The sequence below is a fragment of the Ranitomeya imitator genome, chromosome 5 (assembly GCF_032444005.1).
Source record: "Ranitomeya imitator isolate aRanImi1 chromosome 5, aRanImi1.pri, whole genome shotgun sequence".
NCBI lineage: Eukaryota > Metazoa > Chordata > Amphibia > Anura > Dendrobatidae > Ranitomeya > Ranitomeya imitator.
In genome coordinates, this window is record NC_091286.1 from 672,994,554 (window position 1) to 673,021,996 (window position 27,443).

General features: G+C 42.2%; 1 protein-coding gene across 1 annotated transcript; it reads left to right on the top strand.

Moving 5' to 3' along the window:
• LOC138680969 (cytochrome P450 2K6-like) lies at positions 1-25,916 on the top strand. Its single transcript, XM_069768155.1, has 10 exons — positions 1-32; positions 4,415-4,611; positions 5,977-6,139; positions 7,877-8,026; positions 10,672-10,832; positions 11,972-12,148; positions 17,241-17,382; positions 23,539-23,723; positions 25,246-25,387; positions 25,495-25,916. Exons 2-10 carry the CDS (start codon positions 4,429-4,431, stop codon positions 25,671-25,673), a joined length of 1,482 nt encoding a protein of 493 aa, XP_069624256.1. The 5' UTR covers positions 1-32; positions 4,415-4,428; the 3' UTR covers positions 25,674-25,916.
• The last annotated feature ends 1,527 nt before the right edge of the window (positions 25,917-27,443 follow it).

A 27,443-nucleotide genomic window follows, 5' to 3' on the forward strand; every position in this document is an offset into this window, starting at 1 on the left:
CAGGCATCCAGCTGTATTCTCTAAATTGCCTGGTAAGCAATGTAGTCTTTCAACTGGTTTCAATAACATTTAAATATGACTTTAAATTGTTTTAAAAAATAATTATAAATTAATATAATATAAAAGTATAATTTCTTTAAAAAATTTACAAAGTAACTATGACAGAGTATCTAATGTAATCTAAAGTATGTAATATTCTCTGTTTATGTTATTCTTGCATTTAGCTACATTGTAAATGCATTTTCCTATTTATGGAAGAATATAAGCAGAGATGACTGATCATGTTCTTCATTAAAGCATCCCTGAAAACGTCGCATTTGATTCTGAATGGGAAGTTACAGATGTTGTCTGATTATCCCATATCTAGGAGCGCACTGCTCCTCTGCCTCCTGCTTGCTGCAGGGAAGGTCCGCTTCTGATGATTGACAGTTTAGACCAGAAGCATGGTGGCACCATTGGTCCAAACTGTGCACTTTCACAAGTTAGCTTTGCTTCTGCAACATCAGAGGAGAGCAGGGGAACAAAAATGGCCGAGTACAGCGATCCAGTAAGCTAAAGAACTACATGTGCAAGCTCTATAGCAAGGGTTTGTAAGTTTGTGCTCCTTAGCTAGTATACTGGCTGAGACCACACAGCAGCCATCTGGCTACTGGGATAAGGGCGGATTATTCTTAATTATACCAAAGGTATTATTCGTCTGTTTGTTAGGTCCAGGGACATGCACCATTCTTTCATATGAGCTTGTACATTGACTCTTGTTGCTTGTTAATTTGTGGAATGCCTGCTGATTACATATTGCAGAAGCTACCTGCACTTTACTAGTCCACACATCTTTGAGGACAAAAATGAAGGTTGATTGAACAATTGAACAGTAAGGGTTTACATCTCCCCACCTTTCCCAATCCGGTGGGAAAATGACCTGGAAGGGAGTTGTGGAATAGAAAAGGAATCTGCCTTTGTTTTCAGAGAGACTCTGCAGGACATCACCCCAAGTGACCACTGCCCATCACTGAACCCACAAAGAAGTTTGGAGAACCCAGGTTAGGGCAATCAGGTCACCTTACCATAACTCTCACTGTGCTCAGTCAGCTTCCAAAGCTTGTCGCTACCTCCTCTCTGTGGGTGCCAGCCAAAATTGGGATGCTACTGGTTGGGGCAGTTGAAGACAAAAAAAGAGCACAGCGATGTCAAAAATACTCTGTTGAAAACAAGTCACAATAAATGAGCAAGTGCTAGTCAAAAAATGAAAAAATACAGGGTATTTATTTAATACGTTTTTTTGAAAAAAATGTATCTTAAGCTGCACCACCAATCGCCAAGGTATACCCATAATAGAGCAGTCCTATCTAATGTATATAATCCCTATCTGATGTATTTAAAAACCTGATCATCTGTATAGTACCTGTATAAGCAGGGTTCAGAGAGAAAATTTCCATGTGGACATGCAGGATGGAACAGCTTTAGTGCAAATGGCCCACAAAGGAGTGGTGGACTCCCCAGTCTTGTAGAAACAAGAGAACAAAAATAGAACCAAAACACATGGGCTACTTGCACAGTGAACAAGTCTGTAGAAGCCTGTTCACACCACCAAGAAACTTGAAGACACAAAAAGAGCACAGCGATGTCAAAAATACTCTGTTGTAAAGAAGTCACAGTAAATGAGCAAGTGCTAGTCAAAAAATGAAAAAAATACAGGGTATTTAGTTAATACGTTTTTTTGCAAAAAAATATATATTAAGCTGCTCCACCAATCGCCAAGGTATACCCATAATAGAGCAGTCCTATCTAATGTATATAATCCCTATCTGATGTATTTAAAAACCTGATCATCTGTATAGTACCTGAATAAGCAGGGTTCAGAGAGAAAATATTCATGTGGACATGCAGGATGGAACAGCTTTAGTGCAACTGGCCCACAGAGGAGTGGTGAACTCCCCAGTCTTGTAGAAACAAGAGAACAATTATAGAACCAAAAACACATGGGCTACTTGCACAGTGAACAAGTCTGTAGAAGCCTGTTCACACCACCAAGAAACTTGAAGACACAAAAAGAGCCCAGCAAAGGTCAAAAATACTCTGCTGTAAAGAAGTCACAGTAAATTATTAGGTTCTGTAGAAGGACGTAGATCTGGGTATTTATTATAATGGAATATAGGCTGAACTGGATGGACAAATGTCTTTTTTCGGCCTTACTAACTATGTTACTATGTTACTATGTTACTATGTTACTAAATGAGCAAGTGCTAGTCAAAAAATGATAAAAATACAGGGTATTTAGTTAATACGTTTTTTTTTGCAAAAAAATGTATATTAAGCTGCTCCACGCCGGGGGACGCGACAGACACCGGAAGGTAAGTATGTAGTGTTTTTTCTTTTACATTTACAATGGTAACCAGGGTAAACATCAGGTTACTAAGTGCGGCCCTGCGCTTAGTAACCCGATGTTTACCCTGGTTACCCGGGGATTTCGGCATCGTTGGTCGCTGGAGAGCTGTCTGTGTGACAGCTCACCAGCGACCACACAACGATTAAACAGCGATGCTGCAACGATCGGCATCGTTGTCCATATCGCTGCAGCGTTGCTTAATGTGACGGTACCTTAAGTTTTTTAGTAACACCTAATTGTCCAATGTAAACAAGGCCTCATTCACAATGTTATCATTTCACACTTTGAAGGGAACCTGTCCCCTGAATTTGGCGGGATCGGTTTTTTGTCATATGGGCGGAGTTTACATCTTACTTGTGGATTCAAGAGTCAGTTCTTCTAGGAGACAGTATCACACACATAACAGTTGGCATTGGAAAACGTTTGGTCTGCCAAAATATCAATCATGAGTAGTTGTTTATCGAATGGGTTTAATTTACAGTAAAAATTAAATTATTACAAAATTTTCTAAAAAAAAAGTGAGCATGGAATAATTAGAAAGTAATTATAGTATGCAACATTATGTTGATCTGCTCATGTTAAAGGGGTACTCTGGGGATAATAAAAACATTGTACAGTAACTGCCCTCATAGACTAAAAAGATGAGACGTCCAGTGTATTATCTTTATAACTCTTGTAATTCATTGTGACACGAGCTGCTCTTCATTGCTCACCCTTTTTTGGGACATTTCAGCAGGGTGCAGTTCCCTGCTGTTGCTATCAGTCAGTCTTCTGATAATAGCTGTTTCTCTGCAGAAAACAGGCGGTGTGGCCAGGCCACCATCTTTCCAGGCTGGCTATTCCTCACAGCAGGGAGCTACACACTGGAGAGTGAGGTATTGCCCCTTACAGTGGGGGAGGTCAGTGAGGAGCAGCTCCTGTCACACTAAATTACAAGTGTTATAAAGATAATTTAACTGCTCTGGGTATCTCATAATTATAGTTTATAAGGCAGGGGCAGTAAAAAATAAAGTTTTATCTCCCCGGAGTTCCCCTTTAGGACAACAATTGGTAAAGTATGGATGAATGAAATATTTAATTTGGTCTGCCAAAATTTTAAACATGAGTAGTTGCTTTTCAAATGGGTTCCATTTACTGAAAAACTTGAAATTATTACTAATCTTTCTAAAAACATGTTGCAAGCATGAAATAGCTAGAAAGTAATTACAGTATGTAAAGTTAGGTTGAAGTGCTCATGTTAAAGGGAACCTGTCACCCCGAAAATCGCGGGTGAGGTAATCCCACCGGCATCAGGGGCTTATCTGCAGCATTCTGTAATGCTGTAGATAAGCCCCCGATGTTACCTGAAAAAGGAGAAAAAGACGTTAGATAATACTCACCCAGGGGCGGTCCCGCTGCTGGTCCGGTCGGATGGGCGTCTCCGGTCCGCTTCGGCGCCTCCTATCTTCTTTCCATGACGTCCTGTTCTGATCTTCAGCCACGGCTCCGGCGCAGGTGTACTTTGCTCTGTCCTGTTGAGGGCAGACAAAGTACTGCAGTGCGCAGGCGCTGGGCCTCTGACCTTACCGGCGCCTGCGCACTGCAGCACTATCCTCTGCCCTCAACAGGGCAGAGCAAAGTACGCCTGCGCCGGAGCCATGGCTGAAGATCAGAAGAGGACGTCATGGAAAGAAGATAGGAGGCGCCGGAGCGGACCGGAGACGCCCATCCGACCTGACCAGCAGCGGGACCGCCCCTGGGTGAGTATAATCTAACGTCTTTTTCTCCTTTTTCAGGTAACATCGGGGGCTTATCTACAGCATTACAGAATGCTGCAGATAAGCCCCTGATGCCGGTGGGATTACCTCACCCGCAATTTTCGGGGTGACAGGTTCCCTTTAAGTGACCAACTCTGTAGAATATGGTGGAATGAAAGATTTCTGAATCTGAAATCCTACCAAATCCTGTGATCATCAGTGGTTAGGAAGATGCATGTCATTAGCTGTACACATTACACTGCAATGAAGGACTCTTATTTCTCCACCACAGGTTCTTCTGAGGACATGTTGCCCCTCGATCCAGTCACAGTTCTCTTGTCCATTGTAACATGCATTTTCTTGGCAACTGTTATGTATAAACAGAAGGAACGTGTTCACCCAAATTATCCTCCTGGTCCAAAGCCATGGCCAATAATTGGAAATATTCTCAACTTGGATGTACAGAAACCTTACTTATCATTTCAAGAGGTAAGATCTGGAGATCATTGACTTTTCATCATCTGTAGATGCCTTCCAAGGCTGAGAATATCTTAAAACAGATGATAATACATACATTATAATGCAATTGGTTGTCAATTGGTTGATATGGCTTAAGACTTGATTGGCCATCTTGAAAGACCATAATGCTGATCAGTCATCTTATACATATCTCCAGTGCCTTAAGACATCTTAAAGTTTAGTGGTGAATTATAAGGTAGACCTGTAAACAGAAACAGATCTATTTCTCATATTCATGTAGGGTTAAAATATCTACTTACTAGCATTGCTCTATCACTGTGAAACTACCCAAGGTAAGTAATTACAGAAAGTAGCATTTGAGATCAGATACAGGCCAGATCACACACTTAAGCCTCTCTTCCAAATACACAGACAACGGAGTCATAAATAATCAAACAGGTATGTGACACACCCAGTAACAGAGCCTTAGCTTGAGAAGAGTGTTGGTTCCTCTGGAGCCCACCACTGAGCTCCTGCAGACGAATAGTAGACAGAGTGAAAGAACTGCATATCTATAGGTACTTGGAGATGCTTCAAATAGGATTTATTAACAGTATTTAATATTCATTAGTTACACCGTGTTAAGTACAGTATTACGTAACGTTTTGGGTGAAAACCCTTCATGAGACATATAGGCTATGTTCACTGCATATAGGTCGATGGAATTCAGGGTGCGGCGTAGGATTTCCCCAAACAAGGACAACCAGGATCCAGCTGAATTAAGGCCCTCTCCCTTGATCCCCTTGACCTATATGCAGTGAACATAGCCTATACATCCGATGAAAGGTCTTCACTCGAAACATTGGTAATACTGTACTTACAGCAGTATAACCAAAAAATGTGAAATATGGTTCAATAAATATCTGAAGCATCTCCAAGTACTTTTAGGTATGCCGTACCTCTACTGTGTCTCTACTATCAGTCATAACTGGAACACGTTACTTAGGGTCCCTGCTGATGGTTTTGCCAAGACTTTCAGTTATGCCTCTGATTATTAAAAATATTTTACACTGTTAATAATTGTTAAGTCCAGCCCTTTTTCAAGTTAAAAGTATTGTGATGGGATTGAGGTTCTTGCGTATTAGAAGAAGCAGACTAATTCTTCAGTGTTGCAGTTTACAATTTAGGAACATATTTCAGGTGACAACTACTTGAGTATTTGCATACTTACAAACATTTTGAATTCCAAATCATTGAGTAACTGTAACCTTGCTTTCGTTATGCCCTGAAAAATTAGAAAAGTAAAAAAAAAAATGTTAGAAATACTAAATTTGAGTAAACTCCAACCTTCTGTGGTCCAGTTAAAATATTGCAATTGGTTGTATGTACTTGCAGCTTGCAAAGACGTATGGTCCAGTCTACAGTATAAAGATTGGAGTTCAGGAGATGGTTGTATTGTCCGGATATGACGTTGTGAAAGAAGCTCTTGTGAACCGAGCAGAGATGTTCACCGACAGACCGAACATACCTGTTTTCATTGATTATTCGAAAGGCTACGGTAACATTTATATGTTCTGTTATTATCCTTTTTTATGCATCTGGTTGGAAAAATTAATAAGTAGAGATGGACCACCCATGTTTTTCAGCAATTTTTGCTTATTAAACGACTGCATATTGGACTGAATTCTGGCTCCTTATTTTGTGTCCGAGAAGCTACAATGAGCAAAGAATTTCCTTCTGATAAATTTAAATAGTAATGCATAGTAATCATTCATATGTACTACATGGATGACTAAAGTCTACCAGAATTAGAGATCCTGAGTGAGGTTTGCACCCTGATGGAATCCATATTTCCTAATAAGCATTTGGATATTGTAATGACACAACACTAAGGAGAGCTCTCAAAAAGGGAAATCGCGATATAATGCACTGCCCCATCTGGCCCCGATCTGGGCATATATACTATAGTCATACTTTTTTTTTTTCCCCAGAGTGTTTATTTAAGTGAATCAAGGCTAAAATAAGCACAAAAAAAAAACAAATGAAGGAAAAAATGGAAATCGAAATGGAGGCAATAATGCTATGATATTTGGGGGGTTTTGATCAGTGACCACTGGGTTTCACTGGCTGAGCCAAACGACTTGCCACATTGCATTGAATCTGTAGAGATTGGCTCAAGGTATGAACCGTAGATGTTTTTACGAGACCGAGCACAAGAGCCACACAGGCTCAGCACTACGAGTCCTGCCCAGTCAATAACATGCAATAACTTACATGCCAAAAGTTTTTGTTTTAAATATGCATCTGAGAGATAGTAGGGTGTTTACCCCTTAAAAGCGAGGTTTGAAATGGCATTGATTGGTCAATGTTAGTTTTATAAAAGCCATTGGATTGCACAAATTTAGTCAGTGGAATAAAGAGCAAAACTGTAAATCACTTACATTGTGAGGAAATGTTGTCTTACCCCTGTAAAAATGCCCTGGATGCTAAATGTATCCATCCTCTTTGTCCAATTTATCGTGTAGTTGCAGAGTCAATTTTCCTCTTAAAGGGAACCTGTCACCCCGAAAATCGCAGGTGAGGTAAGCCCACCGGCATCAGGGGCTTATCTACAGCATTCTGTAATGCTGTAGATAAGCCCCCGATGTTACCTGAAAGAGGAGAAAAAGACGTTAGATTATACTCACCAGGGGCGGTCCCGCTGTTGGTCCGCTCGGATGGGTGTCTCAGGTCCGCTCCGGCGCCTCCTATCTTCATTCCAAGACGTCCTCTTCTGATCTTCAGCCACGGCTCCGGCGCAGGCGTACTTTGTCTGTCCTGTTGAGGGCAGAATAAAGTACTGCAGTGCGCAGGCGCCGGAAAGGTCAGAGAGGCCCGGCGCCTGCACACTGCAGTAGTTTGTTCTGCACTCAACAGGGCAGACAAAGTACGCCTGCGCCGGAGCCGTGGCTGAAGATCAGAAGAGTACATCTTGGAATGAAGATGGGAGGCGCCGGAGCAGACCAGAGACACCCATCCGACCGGACCAACAGCGGGACCGCCCCTGGGTGAGTATAATATAACGTCTTTTTCTCCTCTTTCAGGTGACATCGGGGGCTTATCTACAGCATTACAGAATGCTGTAGATAAGCCCCTGATGCCGGTGGGCTTACCTCACCCGTGATTTTCGGGGTGACAGGTTCCCTTTAATGAACATCTCCATCTATTAGACTGAGGCCCATTTAATGCAATATTATTTTATACAAGGAAAGGATTTTGAGAAGATGAAAAATGATTTATTATGCCTATTTCACAGGTATTGTCTTCTCTAATGGACATAACTGGAAAGCCATGCGATGGTTTACTCTTTCCACATTACGTGATTATGGTATGGGGACAAGAGCCATAGAAGAGAACATTAATGAGGAAGCCAATTATCTAATAAAAATATTTAGATCCTACAAAGGTCAGAAAAAAAGTATTATTATACTGAAATGTATGTATGTATGTAACTGAGTGCTAAATAGTGATGAGCGAGTGCACTCCTTGCTCGGGTGGTCTCTGAGTGTTTGTTAGTGTTCGGAGATTTAGTTTTTATTGCCTCAGGTGAATGATTTACATCTACTAGCCAGCCTGAGTACATGTGGGGGTTGCCTGGTTGCTAGGGAATCCTCACATGTAATCAAGCTGGCTAATAGCTGTAAATTATTCAGCTGAGGCAATTAAAACGAAATCTCTGAACACTAAAAAATACTCGGAGATCACCCGAGCATGCTGGGGGAAACCCGAGCAACGAGTACACTCGCTCATCACTAGTGGTAAACTATTAGTACATCTTGTCATGGCCATATCTCCTACACTGCAAAAAAAAAAAAAAATACTACACCAACTGCACAATACTAAGCTCTATGAGAAAGAAAACAATTACTTTAATTCTTCTCCATATAAAAATATGACTTCTATAAAACTGCCTCTTATGTACAAGAATATAGCTACAATAATACTGCTCCTATGTACAAGAATATAACTACTATAATACTGCTCCTATGTTCAAGAATATAGCTGCTATAATACTGCCTCATATGTACAAGAATATAACTACTATAATACTGCTCCTATGTACAAGAATATAACTACTATAATACTGCTCCTATGTACAAGAATATAACTACTATAATACTGCTCCTATGTTCAAGAATATAGCTGCTATAATACTGCCTCATATGTACAAGAATATAACTACTATAATACTGCCCCTATGTACAAGAATATAACTACTATAACACTGCTCCTATCTACAAGAATATAACTACTATAATACTGCTCCTATGTACAAGAATATAACTACTATAATACTGCCCCTATGTACAAGAATATAACTACTGTAATACTGCCTCATATGTACAAGAATATAACTACTATAATACTGCTCCTATGTACAAGAATATAACTACTATAATACTGCTCCTATGTACAAGAATATAACTACTATAATACTGCCTCATATGTACAAGAATATAACTACTATAATACTGCCCTTATGTACAAGAATATAACTACTATAACACTGCTCCTATGTACAAAAATATAACTACTATAATACTGCCCCTATGTATAAGAATATAACTACTATAATACTGCTCTTATGTACAAGAATATAACTGCTATAATACTGCCCCTTATGTTCAAGAATATATCTACTATAATACTGCTCCTATGCACAAAAATATAACTACTATAATACTGCCCCTATGTACAAGAATATAACTACTATAATACTGCCCCTATGTACAAGAATATAACTACTATAATACTGCTCCTATGTACAAGAATATAGCTACTATAATATTGCCCCCTATGTACAAGAATATAACTACTATAATACTGCCCCTATATACAAGAATATAACTACTATAATACTGCCCCTATGTACAAGTATATAGCTAATATAATTCATCCACCTATGTAGAATCATTTATTTACCATGATAAAGCCTCAATGTACTGAAAGGGGTTTTCCCACATAGAAAGTTAATATTAGTCAATAGATCTTTGAATAGTAATAAGTTCTCCAATTGGATGTGTTTAAAAAATTGTGTCTTTGCGGAGATAATCTTATTCATGTGCCCCTGCTGTGTACTGTGTAATGTCCATGTCTCACCGTACAGGGATATTGTCAGTTTATATCACAGCTCCTGGGCAGGGGAGGAAGCAAAAGGGTATACAGACAGAATAGTATGGGATCTCAAATTATTCTTTCTTTATGGTAAAAAATTGCTTGAAAACTGGCAGTAAAATGCTTTGTCCCGCAAAAGAATCAGCTGTGATCTTCTGCTGTAATGTCTGTATAGTCTTTTGCTTCCTCCCCCTCCCAGGAACTATGGTATGATCAGACCATGTTCTTGGACAGTCAGACAGCCATTACACAGTACAAAGCAGGAGCACATTTAAAAAATTATCTCAACACTGGAAAAACATTTTTTAACACATTCAATTGTGAAACTTATTTTTATTCCAAGATCTATTAATTGAAATGTACTTTGTTAATGGGTAAACCCCTTTAACTCTTACTATTAATGGGAACCGGTCTCCTTAAAAACACTGCTTAGCTGCAGGTATAGCATTAATCTGTAGTAAATAGCATATAACTCATGTTAGGCTGGTCTCATGCAAGCTCGGCTGCAGGGAGAAAATGAGCTTATATTCTCCCTGCAGCCGATCACTTCCAGTCACAAACAAGCAGTTGATATGCTGTCAGTCAAGGTGTAGAGGGAGCGATAACAGCACGCTGACTGTGTTGTGACTGTTACTGCCCGCTGAGCTACTCCGACAACTGGAAACAAGCGGCTGCAGACAATATATAATATCTGTATTTTCTCCCTGTAGCCGCTTGTCCAGTTACACTGCCACACATGAATTTTGCCTGCAGATAAACAAAGGTTTCATAAGTGACAGGTTCCCTGCAAACTCTCTTCTTTATTGTCTTCATATATTTCTGTATTTCCTAACAGTTGTCAGGAATCTATTTTTATTTTCTGTCTTCATACTGATCAATAAATTCAGCCTTCAGCTTTCCAATCATTATCCTCCATTTTTTTTGCTGTTCCTTTAGGTGAACCCTTTGACAACACCATGATCATGAACACTGCCGTCTGTAATATCATTGTATCTATGTTATTCGGCCATCGCTTTGACTATGATGACCAAAAACTTCACAGACTTTTGAAATTAGTAATGGAGTTGGCCATGATTGCTGGTAGCCCCATGGCCTTGGTAAGCTACTGATGTGGTAAATGGTTGCAGAGTTCGGCAAAGGGTGTGGGAGGGTGCACCGTCTGCTGTCAAAAGTTGCTTATCCATCACACCATCAACCATTTTTATGATTTGCTTACATTTCTCTCCTTCTTAACATCACTGTAGAGCTCATAAATTGGTAGCAACGGTCAAATGCTGTGTAACTATGACATGAATGCTAGAGACTTTCAACAAGGACAGGGGGCACGGGCTGAGATGAAGCTCTTGACCGGAGGTGGATGAGTAAAGATTTGGTTATATACAATGGGCAAACCAGTGACTGAAAGCAAAAAATATATTATTAATCTTGCATAACCAATTTAAAATGGGACAAAATTAACCTTGAATTAATCCTTCTACTCCATAGCGCAATATCTGCCATATGATGGAGCGAGTAGATAAGTCATAACATGCAGGTTGCACGCTTCCAGCGTAGGGTAGTTGTGATATTGGCATAGCTGCCATGAGAAACCACTGAGTCGTGGAGAGAGACTCACTAAGTTGTGAAACCCCATGACTTTAGCATTTGTGGTGGGAGGCTGTATGAGATGGTAACCTCATAGTGGCACGGAACTGTGCCTTGTTGGAGAAGACTCTGAGGTGAGAACTACAGAAGATAGAGGTCTCTTTTGCTAGACTAAGAACTTCTTGTAAGGATGTAAGTCTATTGTTCCCCTGTAAGTGTAGGCCAAGGCAAAACCCAATGTTGTTTACTGGGTGTAAAACTATATCCTTAATAGAATTCGATAAATTTGAACAGTTTGGACGCAATTGGTCAAAGTATGGGGTAACTCTTTGAGGTACTAAAATATTTTTTTTTTCCAAAGTATGAGCGGGGTAGACTTGAACCCAGCCAGAAATGTCTGCCCTGTAGTCTAGTGAGAGTCCTTAGGGTTGAAGTCCAGCTGAGTAACCTCGTATGGTCAAGATAGGTATTGTCAAACCCCCAAAACACAAGAAATAAATAATCAGCCATCTTTCTGAGTACGGAGAAAGTTAAAGTTTTGCATCATCAAATGGAAGGTAGTGGGAATGGTACAATGTATGTAATACTGATGAGTTGTTACACCCATCAATACTCCTAGATGCAATGACTTCATATACATTTCCCTCCACAGTTGTACAACGCATTTCCTTTCCTGATGCGCTGGTTTCCTGGAACTCATAAATGTATCCAGCAAAACGTTACTGAATTACATTCATTTGTTAAAGAGGTCTTCACCAAACAAAGGAAGGAACTGGATGTGAATGACCAGAGTAGTCTTATAGATTCTTTTTTGGTCAAGCAGAAAGAGGTAAAGTAATAAGATAGATGTTTGTTTAATAATACTGGTTTTCTGGGGCGAAAGGAGAAGGTTAATATTTGCTGAGCACGGCAAAAAGGCAGAGTAAGAATGCTGGGACCCCTGGGAATCCAATCTTCATGATATAATGCAATAAAACCAGTTTTGTCAAAGCTTTAAAAGGTGGAGGTCAAACGTCTTTGAAACATGGACAGCATGCGAAGAAAAGTTCGGCTCTGTCCTCCAAGACAAAGTCTTGTTCTTTATTCAAAATGATGGGCATAGACAACATTTAATAACATGTGTCAAAACATATTCTTATGCATTTCCAAATTAATTCCTTAATCATAGCTATGAGCTATGGTGACACTCTTGACCTGAGCTAACTGCTTGTATATTTCAATGGAAAAGTTATTTCAAGTTTTGAGTCCTGACTATCAGTTTGGATATTGTGATACGATCACTGTCTATTTTTATATTTCATGGACATGTAAATTTAGGTTAAAGAGTTTGTCCACTATTTTTACTATAATGATCAATCCTTAGGATCGGTCATCAATGTCTGATCTGCTGGGGTCTGACACCTGGCACCCTCCAGATCAGCTGTTATTGGTTTCAGTGATGGTGGCAACCATCCAGAAGTGCTCACTTGCTGAGCTGCTCCATCTACTTGTAGTGCAGTACCAAGCCCCGGACACTATAAGTAGATAGAGCTGCTCGGCAAGTGAGTACTTCCGGCCGGTGCCGACACCGATAACAGCTGATCTGGAGGGTGCCAGATGTCGTACCCCAGCCTATCAGACATTGATGACAGATCCAAAGGTTGGGTCATCAATGTAAAAATAGTGGACAACCTCTTTAAGCAAAATTTACATGTCCATGAAAAATAGACAGAGCTTGGATCACAATAACCAAACTGACAGTAGGGACTTGGTCTGCAAAGAATTAGGAAGAATGGATGCCAATATTACACCAGCCACCAGATCAATGCTGCCTGTGATTGGCTGCAGCAGTCAGATGACTTTGTGAAGTGTATCACCATATAACATCTGATGACGCGCTGCTCAAATCGCCTGACTGCTGCAGCCAATCACAAGCTTCAGTGGTCAGGCAGCTAGGGGCAACGGGGGCATCACTATTTCCTGTCGCTGCAAAGACTACATTGTGGCCTGTGTTGGATCCTAGTGGATGCTGATGAGTGAGTACGGTTGAGTTTTCCATTTGGTACAAATCCAGTTTCCTGAGCAAAACTTTGTTTTGCTGAGACAAACACTTGAACTCGTGTGATCCAGTGATCTGTTGCTTTGTAACTTAATGCTATTTCCTGGGTTGATTCTATGATATCATCACGGGACCAATAGGGAATTTTTAATGCAAGAATATTACAAAATAGTATAGATCACGTCAACATATAGAAAGGAATTAAAAATGAAAATGACTTTGTCTTTGGATCACCCCCAACTGTGACAATGTGACAATGCTTCTGGGTCATGCCTTGGTCGAAAGAAAGCCATAAATTAGATGTCTGTCAACGGAATGATTGTTCGGCCGATCGTTTGGCTGGCAGCCATCTCTGCTGCTTCTCCCAAACCCATTAGGGCTGATCCAGCAGAGCGCTCCTGTCCTTTCTATGAGAGGTCCGCTGCCAGTCTGCTGCCTTCTCAAATTATTTTTTATCTAATCTCCATCTATAAATAACCACTTTTACTGGGCCTTATTTCTCCTTTGATGCTTTAGTTCATTTTAAGCCAGTCTTTTAATGCTTTGTGAACAATATCTTCTATGACATTTTCTATCACAATGTCTTATTTTATCCTGGTGATAGTCTGATCTAATTGAAAGATCAAAAATTCTATCAGCCCAAATGTTTGATCAGTTTAGTTCAGGTGCAGCACTCTAAGATTGAACCTTTCACCAGGTTTCTAAAGAGTGGCCATCATTTTTCAGGCCTCTTTTACACCATTCTGGCATGTTGTATATATGTCTCCAATCCTCTCTGCATAGCACAGAAAATAGCTTTCATGATACCCACAGACAGAGCGGTCCGGTTAAATGGGCATCTCTGGCCTCGATCTGGGACCTCATCTCTTCTTACAATTGCGGTCCTTCTTCCCGCTTCATGTGGAAGATGCGTCCTATGCCATCCACACAGTATACCACAATTGCACTCCTGCTTAGGTGCACTTCTCTCTGCCTTGACGAGGGTAGAGTACTGTAGTGCGCATGCGCCGTGAAAGGCCACACAGTATCGATGACTCTGAAGTGAAGCCGGCACATGCACACTATAGTACTTTGGTTGTGTTAATTTACTGGAAGGAATATGGCGGAGAAGAGAGGTGAGAAATTCCAAATTAAATCTAGAGGTCTATTACTCATTAAGACATTCATTTTAAAGGACCCTTTCAAACCTTACTGGATTCCTTCAAGGAAAGGCTGTTAGTGGGAGGGGGGACCATTCTCTGTATTCATAAGATCTCTAGACCACAACTTTGTTCTTTGTTCATAGTCTCACCCCTGCTCAGTCTTCCTGGGTTATGGTACCATTTCATAGCTTGGGTTATTCGATAGCTAGCTACCATTTACAACTGACACTGACTGATGATATCCTTTCGTCGTACATGTATGGCGATTTATAGAAATCACCTTCCTCTAAAAGAGTAAAAAAAAAATCCTCCTCTACACATTCATCTGCCACCAGCAATTCAGAAGGGTAGGAAAGAATCCCCTCAACTCCAAAATCCTGACAGATTGTGCTCTGGTGTAATGTCAGTAAGGGGCGACATCAAGCTTCTTCTACGATCTGCTCTGTGCTGTCCCGAGAGCTTCAGTGCCCCGTGGGCCACAGTTGACAGCCTCAAGGGCTCCATGTGGGGTCAGACCATGTGTTAGAGATCAATGCTTTAATGCAGTGGTGGGCAATTAATTTTCCTGAGGGGCCACATGAGAGACCGCGACTGTTGTCGAGGACTGCACCAATAAGCCGAAATTAATTCTGCTCAATATTAACATCAATATTCACATGTAAAGCGCCATGGAATAAATGGCGCTATAACAATAAATAATAATAATAATAATAATATATTATAATTATTATATTATTGATAGTTATATTAATATTAATTGTATCACTTAATATTGAGCAGAATTAAGTTGACATCCCCTTATATATCATTTGAACCCGAGTACAGGCCCATTTGTATATCATATGAGACCCCCACAGAGCCTTATATGCTGTAAGAGCCCCCACATAGCCTCCCTATATACAGCATGAGCCCCACACAGCCTCCTTATATAATGAATGAGCCCCACACAGCCTCCATATATATGGCATGAGCCCAACACAGCCTCCCTATATATGGCATGAGCCCCACACAGCCTCCCATATACTGCTTGAGCCCCACACAGACTCCCCATACACAGCGCGAGCCCCACACAGCCTCCCCATACATAGCACAAGCCCCACACAACCTACTCTCATACTGCATAAGCCCCACACAGCTCCCAATGGGAAGAATGAGGCCTCCATAGCCTCCCCTTGTGCAGGACAAGGCCCCCATTGTCTCCCCTACTGCAGCACGAGGCTCCCATAGCCTTCCCTTGTGCAGCACGTGGCACCCATAGCCTCCCCTTTGAAGCACAGGGCTCTGTAGCCTCCCTATGTGCACCACGAAACCCCAATAGCCTCCTCATGTGCAGCACAACACCCTGTAGCCTCTCTATGTGCAGCACAATGCTCCCATAGCCTCCCAATGTGCACCAAAACACCCCTATAGCCTCTCCATGTGCAGCACAACATGCCTATAGCCTCCCCATGCACAGAGCGACACCCCCATAGCCTGCTCTTGTGCAGCACGAGGTCCCCATAACCTCCCCATGTGCAGCACGAGGCCCCATAGTCTCCCATTGTGCATCACGAGGCCCCCATAGTCTCCCCTTGTGCAGCAGGAGGCCCAGTAGCCTCCCAATGTGCAGCATGACACCCCGATAGCCTCCCCATGTGCAGAACAACACCCCGTAGCCTCTCCATGTGCCGCACAATGCCCCCATAGCCTCCCTATGCGTAGCACAACACCCCAATAGCCTCCTAATGTTCAGCACAACACCCCATAGCATCTCCATGTGCAGCACGATGCTCCCTTAGCCTCCGCATGTACATCATAACACCTCCATCTCCTCTCCATGTGCATATCGACACCCACATAGCCTCTCCAAGTGCACCATGTCACCACCATAGCCTCCCCTTGTGCAGTACCACACCCTCATAGCCTTTCCATGCTCACCCAAACATCCCATGCACATGAAAAAAAATGAACACCACATACTCTCCTCGGTCCTGTTCCCCGGCGCTTTGCTTCCGTCTTGGTGTCTCCTGTGCGCTGACTCTCAGTAGCACACAGTTGACACAAAAAAATTACATCATCATGACAGCCGATTCACACGCTGATTGGTGGAGGAAGTGGACAGAGACCCCTCCCCCACCAGAGAAGTCAGCACAGATGGAGACAGCAAGCAGGTAGGCACGGTGCGGCCCATGGAACTCTGTTTTCCAGCCCCACGGCTATTTCGGTCCGCGGGTAGAATTTCTCTTCTCTAAGAAATAATTTTTTTCTACTCATAATCCTTTGTGATGCAGAACAATTGTTTTTATTGAGTGCATTAATTAAGTTTGAGCTGAAGTATGGTTCACAAGCTACTATCTAACACGGTAATTTGATAAAGCCATCTAAACACCCTTATTCATTATTGTGTTGGCATCCTGAAGTCACCACTAGAAGGAGATTTCTGCACACTGATTGTACCTTGAACTCAATAATCACACAGTACACAGTAAGCTCCCTCTATTGGTCCCGCTCGTCAACACTAGCGGGCAAGTTTACTTTTAAAAGAAGATCTATACAGGGGATTTGGAGTTCTGTATATCCAAAACAAAAAATTCAAGTGCTCTTAAGTTATAGTTAGAAATTATTCAAAAACAATTGAAATAAAAAATGAAACAGTATTAAAAAAAATGGAGATTTACTTTGCTCCAATATCCTTTTTGCTTTTTCTAGTATTTGTCTACAGTGTTCCCTAATAGATGTATTCTGCATTTTGTGCTTTTCAGGAGAAACCAAATCCTGAATTATATTTTCATGATGAAAACTTAACAGCTGTTGTAACTGACTTGTTCACTGCTGGAATGGAGACGACTTCTACCACCCTGAGATGGGGCCTTCTACTGATGATGAAATATCCTGAAATCCAAAGTAAGGAGACATGACTAATGATTGTTGTAAATACAATAGAAATATACAAGCAGTTATGTCTAACTGTGACTGATAGAAGCTACACTGTTGATTTAGAAAAATCCATCAACTATAGTGGATACAACTGTAATTGCTGACAGGGAATGGTTAGCTTAACTCGGGGGGATAATTGGAGATTTGTTATTGTGTTCTGGACATCTAAGAGTAAGCTATGTGCTATAGAATCTCCTGTCAGACTGAAATCAGACAAGCTGTATAGACCAGTTCTTTTGGGAAATACATCTTTATTGCCTAAAAATAGAAGTGAGAGAGCTACAGCACTGGACTCATCCCCCTCCTCACCCACCTCACGTCAAGCCAACTTCATGTCTCACTTTGCAAGGGGGTGTGGAACACCACTCTTGGAGCCAGACCAGTGTGAAAAGGGTGACGCACCCTAATAGTGGAGGAGAACCTCAGCAGATGACCACGCTATTACTGAAGATAATCTCTATATAAAGACCAACATGGATAGTACCGCCATATAGTCAGTGGTAGATACCAGCCCTAGAGAACATATAAGAGATCACAGCACAGTTAATGTCTTACCGCTGCCGTCCTTTCTTATGGAATCGTTCACTTTTCCCGTTTTTTCTATCTGGCCCAAACTGACATGACAGCTTCTTCCACCCAGGACTCGTCTGCAGAGAATACAACAAAGACACATTTCACTTCTCATATTCAAGCTCCGTCACATCTATTCCCAACCTGCACAAACTCCTCATTCTGCTGATACCCCAATACTGAGCCGCTGCTGCCGTATGTGTCCCTATTACTGCACCTGATACCCCAATACTGAGCTGCTGCTGCTGCAGTATGTGTCCTATTACTGCCCCTGATACCCCAATACTGAGCCGCTGCTGCCCTATGTGTCCATATTACTGCACCTGATACCGCAATACTGAGCCGCTGCTGCCGTATGTGACCCTATTACTGCACCTGATCTCCCAATACTGAGCCGCTGCTGCCGTATGTGTCCCTATTACTGCACCCGATACCCCAATACTGAGCCGCTGCTGCCGTATGTGTCCCTATTACTCCACCTGATACCCCAATACTGAGCCGCTGCTGCCGTATGTGTCCCTATTACTGCACCTGATACCCCAATACTGAGCCGCTGCTGCCGTATGTGTCCCTATTACTGCACCTGATACCCCAATACTGAGCCGCTGCTGCCGTATGTGTCCCTGTTACTGCACCTGATACCCCAATACTGAGCCGCTGCTGCCGTATGTGTCCCTATTACTGCACCTGATACCCCAATACTGAGCCGCTGCTGCCGTATGTGTCCCTATTACTGCCCCTGATACCCCAATACTGAGCCGCTGCTGCCGTATGTGTCCCTATTACTGCACCTGATACCCCAATACTGAGCCGCTGCTGCCGTATGTGTCCCTATTACTGCACCTGATATCCCAATACTGAGCCGCTGCTGCCGTATGTGTCCCTATTACTGCCCCTGATACCCCAATACTGAGCCGCTGCTGCCGTATGTGACCCTATTACTGCCCCTGATACCTCAATACTGAGCTGCTGCTGCCATATGTGACCCTATTACTGCACCTGATACCCCAATACTGAGCCGCTGCTGCCGTATGTGACCCTATTACTGCCCCTGATACCTCAATACTGAGCTGCTGCTGCCATATGTGACCCTATTACTGCCCCTGATACCCCAATACTGAGCCGCTGCTGCTGTATGTGTCCCTATTACTGCACCTGATACCCCAATACTGAGCTGCTGCTGCCATATGTGACCCTATTACTGCACCTGATACCCCAATACTGAGCTGCTGCTGCCGTATGTGACCCTATTACTGCACCTGATACCCCAATACTGAGCCGCTGCTGCCGTATGTGTCCCTATTACTGCCCCTGATACCCCAATACTGAGCCGCTGCTGCCGTATGTGTCCCTATTACTGCACCTGATACCCCAATACTAAGCCTCTGCCGTATGTGTCCCTATTACTACACCTGATACCCCAATACTGAACCGCTGCTGCCATATGTGCCCCTATTACTGCACCTGATACCCCAATACTGAGCTGCTGCTGCCGTATGTGTCCCTATTACTGTAACTGATACCCCAATACTGAGCCTCTGCTGCCATATGTGTCTCTATTACTGCATCTGCTGTGCGGTTCTCTATGCCCTCTAAATTCTAAAGCAACCCACTATAATATAGGAATGCCAGGCACAAGTGCCCTAGAAAACAGAGCCCACATTGTGCCCCCTAGTAAGTAATAATGCCCTGTGTGCCCTTTTGATAGTCACAGTAACCTGTGTTCCCCTATAACAATAAGTGCCCACTTTACATTTAATAATGTCCCGAGTCGCCCCCCCCTGTACAGCTCATCTATACACAGTATGATGCTCTCTTATGCACAGTATAATACCCCCTCACTGTATAGTACCACTCACCCAATATAATGGCCCCTTAGTAGCCCCCAAACTGTTTCATGGCTCAAACACTGTATGATGGCCCCTTCATTGTAATCCCCACACTTTATGATGGCCCCATAGATAACCTCTATATAATATAATGTGCCAGATAGTCCTCAGTATAGCTCAATGCAGCACCCCCATAGGCAGACCCTATAGTATAAGACAGTACCCCATAGGCAGACACTGTAGTATAAGACAGTAACCCCATAGGCAGACCCTGTAGTATAAGACAGTACCCCATAGGCAGACCCTGTAGTATAAGACAGTACCCCATAGGCAGGTCCTGTAGTATAAGACAGTACCCCATAGGCAGACCCTGTAGTATAAGACAGTACCCCATAGGCAGGCCCTGTAGTATAAGACAGTACCCCATACGCAGACCCTGTAGTATCCCCTCATCCTTAAAGCATGCCAACATCACACCCATCCTCAAAAAGCCCTCCCTCGACCCATCCTCTGTGTCTAGCTATCGCCTGATATCTCTTCTCCCTTATGCCTGCAAATTTTTGGAGCAACACGTCCATCTTGAACTGTCCTCCCACCTCTCCTCCTGCTCCCTCTTTGATCAGTTACAATCTGGCTTCCGTCCCCATCACTCAACTGAAACTGCCCTAACTAAAGTCACCAATGACCTACTAAGTGCCAGGAGCAAGCGACACTACTCTGTCCTCCTTCTCCTGGACCTGTCTTCTGCCTTCGACACTGTGGACCACTTCCTTTTGCTACAAATCCTCTCATCTCTTGGCATCAGAGACTTGGCCCTTTTCTGGATCTCATCATATCTGACAGACCGAACATTCAGTGTCTCCCTCCCCCAATCCACCTCCTCACTTCGCCCCTTGTTCCTCAAGGCTCTGTTCTAGGACCCCTACTCTTCTCCATCTACACTTTCGGCCTGGGACAGCTCATAGAATCCCACAGTATGCAGTACCATCTCTACGCCGACGACACGCAGATCTACCTATCCAGATCTGACCTTACCTCCTTACTTATTAAAATCCCGCACTGTCTGTCTCCTATTTCAACCTTCTTTTCTGCTCGCTTTCTACAACTGAACATGGACAAAACAGAATTCATCATCTTTCCCCCATCTCACTCTACCTCTCCTCCAGACCTATCCATCAATGTCAATGGTTGCTCACTTTCCCCAGTCCCACACGCCCGTTGTCTCGGGTGATTCTCGACTCTGCCCTCTCTTTCAAGCCACATATCCAAGCCCTTGCCTCCTCCTGCCGTCTCAAACTCAAAAATATTTCCCGGATCCGTTCTTTCCTTGACCGCAACACCGCAAAAACGCTAGTGCATGCCCTTATCATCTCCCTCCTCGACTACTGCAACCTCCTACTCTCTGGACTCCCATCTAGCACTCTGGCACCACTCCAATCCATCCTACACTCTGCTGCCCGACTAATCTACCTGTCTCCCCGCTATTCCCCAGCCTCTCCCCTATGTCAAGCCCTTCACTGGCTTCCTATCGCCCAGAGACTCCAGTTCAAAACCCTCACAATGACATACAAAGCCATCCACAACCTATCTCCTCCATACATCTGTGACATGGTCTCCCGGTACCTACCTACACGCGACCTCCGATCCTCCCAAGACCTCCTTCTCTACTCCCCTCTCATCTCTTCTTCCCACAACCACATCCAAGACTTCTCCCGTGCTTCCCCCATATTCTGGAACTCTCTACCCCAACACATCAGACTCTCGCCTACCATAGAAACCTTCAAAAAGAACCTGAAGACCCACCTCTTCCGACAAGCCTACAGCCTGCAGTGATCCTGAAGTTACTGAACCGCCGTGCAACCTGCCCTACCCTTTCCTAGTGTTTCATCACCCATCCCCTGCAGACTGTGAGCCCTCATGGGCAGGGTCCTCCCTCCTTATGTACCCGTGTGCCTTGTTATTTGCTCATGTTTAATGTATTTGTCTATATTTGCCCTGTATTCACATGTAAAGCGCCATGGAATAAATGGCGCTATAAAAATGTATAATAATAATAATAATAATATAAGACATTACCCCCACAGGTAGACCCTGTTGTATAAGTCAGTACCCCCATAAGCACATCCTTTTATATAATACAGTACCCCCATAGGCAGACCCTTTTATATAATACAGTACCCCCATAGGCAGTTTATATAATACAGTACCCCCATAGACAGACCCTTTTATATAATACAGTACCCCCATAGGCAGACCCTTTTATATGATGCAGTACCTCCATAGGCAGACCCTTTTTATATAATACAGTTCCCCCATAGGCAGACCCTTTTATATAATGCATTTCCTCCATAGTCAGACCCTTTTATATAATGCAGTACCCCCATAGGCAGACCCTTTTATATGATGCAGTACCTGCATAGGCAGAGCCTTTTATATAATACAGTACCCCCATAGGCAGATCCTTTTATATAATACAATACCCCCATAGGCAGATCTATTTATATAATACAGTACCCCCATAGACTGACCCTTTTACATAATGCAATACCTCCATAGGCAGACCCTTTTATATAATGCATTTCCTCCATAGTCAGACCCTTTTATATAATGCATATTCTCCATTGGCAGACCCTTTTACATAATGCAGTACCCCATAGGCAGACCCTTTTATATAATGCGGTACCCCCATAGGCAGACCCTTTTATATAATACAGTACCCCCATAGACAGACCCTTTTATATAATGCAGTACCCCCATAGGCAGACCCTTTTATATAATACGGTACCCCCAAAGGCAGACCCTGTAGTTTAAGGCAGCCCCCATAAAAGAAACACAATACTCACCTCTCTTCCACCTGCTTCCTGCACTGCGACGAGCTCCCGCTCATCTCCGACACTGACAGCGGCCACGATGATGTCATCCCGGCAACCGCTGTCAGTGTCGGCGATGCCAGGAGGCCAGACACTGACAGAAGGATGATGGGAGAAGGAGCGCACCGCTCCTTCTCCCATCAATGCGGTGAGCTGTATTGGCTAGCTGCCGATACAGCTCACCTTGTGACGACAGGCGGGGGGCCCACTGCTGGCACCGGGCCCCCCCCCGCCTGCTCAGGAGCCCCATACTGACAGAGCAGGGAGATCAATTCGATGCAGTTACAGTGGCGTAGCTCCGGGTGGGCACCCTCTGAGCTCCGGGCCCGGGGCGACAGCACCCTCTGCCCCCCCGGTAGCTACGCTACTGATCCGAGCATTTTATTGCTCGCTCATCACTACTGAAAACACCTCTATATACAGTAGATAACAGATGATTCATCATTCATAATGGGTAATGTCACAGCTCACCTCCTCCTCCTCTGAAATGTCTGATAACACCTATATATATATTATATAACAAATAATCCACCTTTTTCAATATTTAATGTGACAGCTCACCTCTTCACCTTCCTGGGCAATGACTGATAAGACCTTTATATACAGTAGATAACACAAGATCCACCATTCACAATGCAGCATGTCACAGCCCACCTCCTTCTCCTTCCTTCACAATGACCTTTAAACAGGTACCTTAGATGCCTAATGCAAATTAGAGGGTCAAGGTCTGCTAATTTACAAGTACCTCTATGATTTTATGAGGGAAAGCTGGGGATCTGTGATTTTATAAAACAGGATACATGGTTCTAGTTAAGAATTTGAGATATTAAGGATAATTATTTCTTTAATAACAGAAAATGTTCATAAAGAAATCGAAACAGTCATCGGTTTAGCTGAACCTCAGATGATACATCGCAAAGAAATGCCATACACGGACGCTGTCATCCACGAGATTCAGAGATTTGCCAATCTTGTGCCAACCAATGTACCACGTCAGACCACTCAAGATGTCACAGTGAAGGGCTTCTTCCTGCCAAAAGTAGGTATTAAAAAAAGAATATTCCCTGGTAGCATCTTGCTTAAAGTTGAGTGAATCAATCCGCAGAGGAACAACTTCTAGTAGAATTTCCTGAAATTTGCAGATACTCACATAATCAAAAATGTTGCCATTGAGTTTGTGAGGATCGGCCAAAAGAAAAAAGTGCCCAGCATTGTTTAACACACAACCAATGACTAAGAGTGGGGCAATAAAGTCATGCATTCCAGCATGGCTTCACCATGATACCCTACAGCTATCACATGACATGGACTAACACAGCCAATCATGGGGTTATCACAGGAAACCTAAAAGATGGGAGTTGGTCAATGAGTGAAATTTTATGCTTTTACAGTGTAATAAAAAAGGTCAGAGCACACAGCTCATTCCCCCTATGGATAGATATAGGCCTAAGCAGTGAAACACTGTACCTGTATTGTCAGTGTGACTGCAAATTGATTGATCTGAGATAGACACACCTTAATATCAGCATTTTTTCACATACTGCCATCAAGGAGGGCAGCAATAAGCCCCTCGGTGAAAATATTGCTACTGAAACAAAATCCTGAATCCAAGGCTGGAGTTCAACAGAAAGTATGCTTCCTGCATTGCGAGATTGGCAAGACATATATATATATATATATATATATATATATATATATATATACTGTATATATATATTTATTTCATATCCAAAAGATAATTTGCCACCACCTCCACTTACCATCCATTTACACCTATTTAGATATATTGACATAATTTAGACATTAGAGAGGCTGTCTTTTCAATGCAGAGCTGAGAAAGGGTTCAATAAGCTCCTAGACGCGTTTTTTCAGGCAGTTAGAGACTTTTTAGGGATTTGTGGCAAATATATTCTAATCAAATCAATTTTGGAGGTAAAGTTATCAAACCTGACAAATTCAAAGATTGAAGCGATCAACTTATCTCAATTCTTGATTAATGGGACCTTGTATTTTTCCATAGTTTATAGGACATCCTGAGGTATTAGGAAATATTAGAAGAGGTCATTTATTTAGTCATGCAATATGGAGATGTTATCAGGATTTTATACTCCAAACTAATGACAAGTATGTAAAAGGTCCCAAAGTCCCGATAACAGGATAACTAGGAGTCTCAGTGGTCAAAGCATCAGCAATCAGCAAGTTAAGATTTTTTGTAATACCCCTTTAACACAATGTCCAAGATTATTGTTCAGTTTCTCTTGCCTAAATAAATATATGTTTTGGGCCAAAGAGGCTGCATAGAGATCACTTTCAGATGTCACTTGATTTAAAAATGAGTAATAATAATAATAATAATAATAATAATAATAATAAATGAGAGGCTGCTTGAGACGAAATACGCCAGCCTCCTCTGTTGTCCACAAAAAGTACTGAATACATTTCCACATGGGGATCTAATAATGTGCCCTTATGAGGTCCAGTTATTAGTGCTGAGGGTTCTGCCCTACATTTAGTACATCTTAGCATGAAGAATCATTCATGAATTCATGATTTTTTTGCAGGGAACTCATGTAATACCATCACTGACATCTGTCCTTCGAGATGACAAGTACTTCAGGAAACCTGACAACTTTTATCCTGAACATTTTTTGGACTCTGATGGAAATTTTGTCAAAAATGAGGCCTTTATACCATTTTCTGTTGGTGAGTATTCTCAAAAGTAGAGATGGTGAATAATTCAACCATCTCAGGGACTTTCTGATACCAGAACACTCCATGGTCTTATGTTTTCTATCTGCTCATTTTTATAGGGAAGAGAAGTTGTGCAGGAGAGAACTTGGCTAAAATGGAACTTTTCCTCTTCTTTACAAAGCTGCTTCAGAACTTCACATTCAAGGCTCCTCCCGGAGCAAAGCTGGATCTCAATGGTACCGTTGGCTTCTCCACACGCCCCCAAGAACATGAGATATGTGCAATTCCACATTATTAAACAAAACATGTCAGCCACTGCAAGTGTTAAGGTACCGTTGCACTAAACGATTTCCCAACGATCACGACCAGCGATACGACCTGGCCGTGATCGTAGGTAAGTCGTTGTGTGGTCGCTGGGGAGCTGTCACACAGACAGCTCTCTCCAGCGACCAACGATCAGGGGAAAAACTTCGGCATCGTTGAAACTGTCTTTAACGATGCCGAAGTCCCCGGGTAACCAGGGTAAACATCGGGTTACTAAGTGCAGGGCCGCGCTTAGTAACCCGATATTTACCCTGGTTACCATTGTAAAAGTAAAAAAAAAAAACCACATACTCACATTCCGATGTATGTCAGGTCACGTTACTTGGGAAACATAACGTAGTAAGTCATTGACAACTCTCAGTTTCTTGAGGAGTGACTGTAATTATGAAAATAAATATTCCTGCCCTTTAATGCTATTTGTAAATGTACGTTATATTCTTGTATATTTCATTGTTGTCAGTATTACGTGTGCATTTTGTAAGAAACCCAATAAAAATAGAATGAAAAAGTAACTCTGTCTCAGCTCCTGGTTTGAATGCAAAGGAACATGAAAACTATCAGCTGCAGATTAGCTTTTACAGATAACCTGATATCTTGCTCTGCTTATTGCTCTGGTAATGAGCCTCAGTTTAGTACTTTGCATTTACAAAGGTTCACTAATTAACAAGCTAGTTTCATTTATAACCTTGATAAATAATGAATAATACTGGTCAACGCAAATTTTCTGGCAAAAGGTTATAAAACATATTTTAAGTCAATTTTGGCTGCTGATTACGAATATGAACTCCGTTTTTGGCTATCACATCAGGATTTCGAGATATTTTCAATTTTTGATGAAAATTACTCCTAATGTTTTATGTTAAAAACACATGATTTTCGGTACTACATTTTATATATTTTTAATCAAGGAATAACAAAGATTACAAAGTCTATGTACAGCAAATCAAATATACTTACAGAATTAAACTACAAAATATAAAAACACATATATATGGCGCACAGATGAAGGACAAATGGTAGTTATTTGAACTTTCTTTTCTTGGCTGATCTGTGATGTACAGCTTCTGGGTTGTCTCTCCTCAAGCTCCAGCAATAGTCATCCATCATATGTGAGTCCCACCGACCTTGATACCGTTCTTCCATTGTTTTAATGTCCTGATGAAAACGCTCCCCTTGCTCCTCGCTCTCATCCCCAAGGTTCTCTGGAAAAAGTCCAAATGGCTGTGTAAATAGTGAATCTTGATACTCATTCTATATCCAAGATTTTGCAGACTCATTAGTAGCTCTTCCACAATCTCTTCTTAGTTGTCTGCTTTCTTATTCCCTAGAAAATTCTGCACCACATTACAAAATGCATTCCAAGCTCTTTCTTCTCTCTCATTCATTAATGTGATAAAATTTGGGTCTCTCATAAGTGTTCTTATTTGAGGTTCATCAAATATTCCAGCCTTTTTCTTCTCTTCACGGAGACCAGGAAAAGTTAAACATATATAGTTAAAGCATTCTCCACTGGGATTGAGAGCTTTGACGAACTGCTTCATCAATCCAAGTTTTATGTGTAAGGGAGGAAAGACAATGTCCCTCCTATCCACTAGAGGATCATGGATGACATTCTTATCGCCAGATGCCAAACTTGGAAACAGGACTAAACAGGCGGCATAGCTTTGTTCAGTGGAGGACGACTGTAATGAGTGGCGCAGACACAGTTTGTAGGCCCACAATACAAAAGTAGGCTAAAAGCAGT

Coding starts and splice junctions, on each gene's coding strand:
- LOC138680969 (XM_069768155.1), top strand. CDS start 4,429: ATGTTGCCCCTCGATCCAGTCACAGTTCTCTTGTCCATTGTAACATGC. Junction 10,833..11,971: donor CTGGTAGCCCCATGGCCTTG/GTAAGCTACTGA, acceptor TTCCCTCCACAG/TTGTACAACGCATTTCCTTT. Junction 12,149..17,240: donor TTTTGGTCAAGCAGAAAGAG/GTAAAGTAATAA, acceptor TGTGCTTTTCAG/GAGAAACCAAATCCTGAATT.